General features: G+C 35.9%; 1 protein-coding gene across 1 annotated transcript in view; it reads left to right on the top strand.

Moving 5' to 3' along the window:
- The window catches only part of LOC131029644 (uncharacterized), a 40478-nt gene extending 34932 nt beyond the window's left edge, over nucleotides 1–5546 (top strand). Inside the window, exons 10-14 of the mRNA XM_057960207.2 lie at nucleotides 1906–1978; nucleotides 2064–2135; nucleotides 2273–3240; nucleotides 3329–3722; nucleotides 3844–5546. Coding sequence (XP_057816190.2) covers nucleotides 1906–1978; nucleotides 2064–2135; nucleotides 2273–3240; nucleotides 3329–3722; nucleotides 3844–4859 — 2523 coding nt within the window. The 3' untranslated portion in view covers nucleotides 4860–5546. The remainder of the gene's footprint in view (nucleotides 1–1905; nucleotides 1979–2063; nucleotides 2136–2272; nucleotides 3241–3328; nucleotides 3723–3843) is intronic.
- Nucleotides 5547–6000: the final 454 nt, after the last annotated feature.

A 6000-nucleotide genomic window follows, 5' to 3' on the forward strand; every position in this document is an offset into this window, starting at 1 on the left:
CCCTTAAGTACCTAGAAAGCAGAACTATCAAATGTAGAAGAAATAGACCTCTTCACAAATAGATGAGGAAAAATTATCCATAGCCCTCTTCTTTGGCTCCACATAAGTATTATTGCACTATATAGTGCATGCATCTAGCTTATGAAAGGTGCCAATTTATGCACCCTTAGCAAGCACCATAACCCCTCTCCAAGTCATCTTGCATCCACATTTTGAGAAAACAACCTACACACACATCACTCAATTTATTTACCACAAAGTAGGTTTTGTGCCAAACCTAGAATATGAGAAACACCATCAATCCCCTTCACTTTATCATTAGGGAATTTGATATTGTCTCTTCGACATCCAACAATAATTAAATGAAATTCATCACCAAGATACACCTTCCCACTATCATATTCTTTAGACTTTGTGAACCAACCTCGATGTGAAGTCATGTGGAATGATGCACTAGAATCTAATAGCCACGCATCTTTCGATGGGTGTTTTACCAGGGTTGTGATAAAGGCTTCACTATCATCCTGAGAGGTCTAAATCTAAATTAGAGGGATTTGTTTTCTTCTTCTCCTCCTCTTTATATTCTTTTTGGAGTGACCGACTTTGCCATAGTTTCGACACTTTGCTTTGGAATTTTCAGGAGACTTGGATCTCCCACATGATTTGGATTTTCCTATTTCATCTTTCTTGTCCTTCTTCTTGCCTTTCACTTCTAATTTACCACAAATTGCAAGAGCCTCCTCAACTAACTTAGAAGTCTTATCGGCATTTGCATAATATTTTGTAATTAAATGTTAATGAACCACCTTGCATGTAAAGTACTTGTCATACACATGTACGAAATATGCCAAATATAGCGCCATCATTTGCATGCACAATATTCCTCAACATGCATGCAACAACCTTGCATTCATGGGAGCCCACCTTCAAGAATAGTTAGTTGTCATAATTTGTCATAGGCTATCATAAGTTGTCATAATATTTGTTATTGACTTTGTCATAAATTTGTTATAATTTGACACTTGTCACCTACATATACTTATTGCAAGGTCTTTTAAATGAAAAACCTCCACATGTGCAACATGTGTGTCATACAATCACCCCCAAATAGGATGCCACTAAGCTTGTGGGTCCCACTAGGTGACTAGACATTTGTAGGTAAATAATTTATTAAAATAACAACTAAATAAATACAATAATGCAAGATGTTGGGCTTTGCAAAGGTTGAGAGATCTTAATCCCATCATTCTCCCATTTGTCGAAGACCTTTCAAATAGCCCATAAATCAATTGTAAGAAGCCAAAAGACCTACAAAACTCGAACACCATATAAAAAAATATATAAATAATATTAATGTTCATTAAAAATTAATTATGAAATATTATACAAATACTTATAAAACATTATATTCCCACAACAACTAATACAAAACTATTTAAATATTTTAATCACCAACATTAAATCACTAACATAACTTTATTACAAAATTTGAACCTTAATTTCCAAACAGTATTAATAATGAAATATTACTAAATTATTGAAACGAAAAGTTGGAAGAAACAGAACAGCTATAGGTACTTATTTCGAAGAACACTTCTAATCCTTTCTTATTTTCATTCGAAATTTAGGAAAGGATACAAAAGAGTTCGTAATTCATGAGCTACACATGCGGTACATCAATAGCTTTTTTCTACCCTGTATGATAATGGCTGTGCTCTATTTGCCAAAAGTGGTACTTCTCTCCATTTTATTTAACATATTCTGATGAGAGGAAAAATATATGAGGTGTGAGAGTTGTTCATGGTTAATGATGCATTTTGTTCTTTATTCATCTACAAGACATTTATATGGTCATTGTGAATAAATAAATTGTCTAAATCCACAGTTATTTCACTCTTTGCACAGGCGCAGGTTGTGAAGAAGGCTACTGAAAAGGATGCTGATGCTGAAAAAACCAGTTGCTTGCAGGATGAAATCGGTGAGTTAGAAAGCAAACTCATACAGTAATTTGCCTTTTGAAATCGGTGCTGTAGACGTATCATTGGATTTACTTACGAGTGCAGAGTCAGCAATGTCCCTTCTAGCTGATTTTGCTACCAGACATGATGCCCTTGTTTTGGTGAGCCTTCATCTAGGTACAATTTCCTATTTTTCCTTTTGATTAGAGGTGTAAGCATTAGAATTGTTTTGCAAGAAATTATAGAGGCATTCAGTTGTAGCTAGAGCATGTGAATATCCCTGTCACGTAAAATTGACCTGAGTTCTATGTCAGGTTCCCTCTTGATGACCCTACGTAATGAGCGAGCAGCGATTCGGAAATGCTTCTCTGTTATTTCTGGATGTTGTCTTAAAAAGTTTGATGTTCTCTCTCCTGCTGATCAGCATACCTTGGAACAAATCCATGATGTCCTTTCCAGGGACCGGGATGCCACATGCAGATTACGAGCCTTAACAAATCTTGGAAATGATCTCAAGTGGGTACAATACAGCGATGATAGAACCATTTCCTTGTTCATTTCGGTGATCTCAAAGAGAGTGCCAGACAAAAGCAAGATAGTGAGACTAAAAGCAATTCAAATTTTAGAAGCTATATTTTCATTTAAAACATTGACTCGCTCCTCGACACCTAATAGTCCACCACATTCGATTATTGCTGGGGCGCCTGCCATGTTCGTAAAATTTTCAAAATTCTTGGCTGTTTCATCAGATTCAAGCTATTTTTGTAAAGATACCCTAGAAGCTTTAGGACATCTTCTCTGTTGCCCAATCTTGAAAGGGCCTATTATGTTTGAACTTTTAGACAGCCTACTTAACTTTTCCTTCAGTTCTTCAAATCTGCCAGTAATCTTTGACATCTTCAACTTTTATTTGGATGGATGTGAAATGTGGATGAATTTTCTTATTAACAGAGATGAAACGTCAATAATGAAGCTACAAAATTTATTGACGATGGCTGCTGATAGAATAAAATCCGAAATCAGTAATTATCAGAAGATAGTTGAGAAAACATTTGACGCACTTGAAAACCATCGTGCTCTTAATTTGGGCAATGCAGTAGTAAGGGCTTCTTGTGCAGTTATAGCTATTTTAGCATCCATTGGTTGTTTTACTTTATCAGATGTTGAAAAGAAGGGACGGTGTCTCATAGAGATTCTTGCCGAGTGTGTGAAGCAAGAAACAAATGTTGATCTCACAGCAGAGGCAGTTATTAGGAAACAAATAATTAACTGGGCATTCAAGGTTAGCTCTTTTTGTTCTGGGTTTCAAGAGCATTCTCATATTGCTTTTTACCATTATTTCAAATACTTGTTTCATGCTTTTCATGCAGATCTTGGCCATGCTCCTTAAAACTGGAAACAAGATCATTGAAAAAGAAGTGAAGAGATTTATAGAGAGTAATTTTTTATATTTACTGGAGAATAGGATAGACGGATACTTAGATTGCCTCTATTGCCTTTCAAATCCATTTGAGGTTGTCAAGAAGATTCTCTGTATATATGAAGACCAATATCAAGTACTGGATACAAAGCAGCCGCTGAAAGTACTTTATATGTACATCACTTTTCTTGGAGATATCTCCCGAACTTATGACAAAGCTTGTGATTCTTTCATCAAATGTCTCCGAAATGTAGAAATGGATCTTAGCAAGCCCATAACCTTTGGAAACACCAGCTCTCAATTTGATTATTTACAGCAGGAGGAACTAAGGGCAATGGAAGAAGGTTTGAATTGTCAAAATTTCTACGATTTTCTTTATAAGATTTTGGTATTGGTTATCGTATGAAATAGAAGAAAATTAATTAATGTTTTATATTGTCTGAAATGATGTTATTCTTCCGACAGATGCTATTGCCCGTTTTGCTCAGATGCTTTTGGATGGAGACTCTGTCCCAGGCTGTTATGTTCCTTTCCTGAGAGCGCTTGTGCATGGAGAAAATCTTCCAACAGTCTTAAGAGTAGCAGCTACACGGAGCCTGGGTCAATACATGCTAGCAAGTTGCCACTTAGCAAAAGACCACAAGGATGTACTAGAGTTCCTTTTTCATTCAGAAATACCTGAACTCAAGATCACTGCTCTAAGCTTAGCAGAAAAGCTTATCATCACATTTCCCAACGATTTTTTATTTGCAGTCAATTTTATTGAGTCATGCTTAAAGGATGAGACAGTAAAAGAGATGGCATATCGTGCATATGCACATTTATTGTTGGTAGATAAGTTCAAGCCTGATCTGCTCTTAACCCCTATCTGTGATGGCCTGTGTGAAGCAAACGAGAATGTGAGAACCATTGTTATTTTTCTTCTGAAGAAATTGTTGAAGGATTCTGGTCGGTCAAAGATTAAATCAGTTTTGCATCTCTATAACAACACTGCAAAAGTAGAGAGCCGCCAGAGACTCGTTGAAGTACTGGTTATGGAGTTGCTTGATAATGAAGATCTTCAAAGTGATGAGCTGGCAACTTCCATTCTACACCTACTAGCAAAGGGAAGAAACGATGCAGCCTTTTTTGCAAGCTTTCTGCATCCTTCACCAAAGGTACTCAACATCATGCTCTCTTACCTCAAATCAAGTCCCCCAAAAATTTACATTCAAGGTGATAACGAAGCAGAGAAATATCTAATTAAATTTGTCAGCAACTATAAACGTCTAGAAGCCACTTCTTCTGTAAAGGATTTAGTAGCTAGTTTGCTAGATCTTCTTGAAAGCAAGCCTAGGAGGAAGAGAAAAGGTCCTGTTGAAAATACAGACGTAGAAGTAGCTTCAAAAATGTCTCTGGAGGAGTATGAAAAGGCAATAGAAAGCTTTAAGAACTGTCAAGTTACTAGCAGTCTAAGGGATATCGTAAGGATGGACATCTGAAATTGGTGATTGATGTGACATAAAAAAAGACACGCTTGGTGACCAGTTTACTGGTTTATTTCAACAAAGGTCATGGACTCTTACTAGAGTAATAACTATAATGTGAGATTTATCATTTCATGAAGGATTGCTTCTGCTCTTGATCTTTTGATTTGAAAATGTCCCTCCACAGAACTAAAAAATGTTTCGTTATATCTCACAGAATTTGAACAAAATGCAATCCCAGAGAGAGGTCTCGAAAATGTACACCTTTTGTGTTTCACAAGAACTACACTTCGATTTCAATCAAGGCTATGTCAGAGATTATAGGCACTCACTGTCCATAAATTATAATTACAGAAATGAGAATCGTGTGAAAAGTGAAAAACTGTAGCAATTCCATCAGATTGAAAACACATTGTTTAAGAGTGTTCAAAACTTCAAACAAATCAGAGAGATTATTGTACGAGACTATAAAAACAAGAGTGGCATTGCAGCGTAATTCCTGTCAAATGCTGGTAGGTTGGTTTTGAAAAACAGGGTATGGACATCCATTAAAGCATAATGTAACAGGATTTCTGATGCAGCGAGGTGTTATAAAACAACGCTGATTGTAAAACTGCACACGGAAGGTGTACAAAGCAGGAACACAATTTTTTTGTTTTAACTTTAAGGAACATTTATGAATAATATCGTACAAGATGCGGCTTTTGGGAAACTCTAGTCAATAAATTAGTGCATAATGTTGAAGATATCATTGATGCAAACTAGATTTGCTAGAAGCAATTCAAAATGAACTCCAAATTAAGAATCTTAACATTGTAATACTAATTTAATCACTCGAGAAGTACTAGAACTCTGATACAACTCTTTGTTTTCCATGGAATCACAATTAACTAAAATAAGTGCAGAAATTAATGCGTCCCAATTACAAAAGTAGAATTGTAAATCTTTTATGTGTATGAATTATTTTGCTCAGGCCAAAAGATACTTTGATTGAGAGGCCACAGTTGCAAAGAAGAAATAATGGTTAATCCATAGCTGTCATTGATTTTCCTCTTTTCAGTCTTCACAAAAATAGGTTCAGAGGCAGTTCCTACAATACATGTGAAGCCATATGCAACAATAGTTGCAAAGAGTTACCCTGCTGCTGATCTTGGTC

The sequence above is a fragment of the Cryptomeria japonica genome, chromosome 7 (genome assembly GCF_030272615.1).
Source record: "Cryptomeria japonica chromosome 7, Sugi_1.0, whole genome shotgun sequence".
Classification (NCBI taxonomy): Eukaryota; Viridiplantae; Streptophyta; class Pinopsida; order Cupressales; family Cupressaceae; genus Cryptomeria; species Cryptomeria japonica.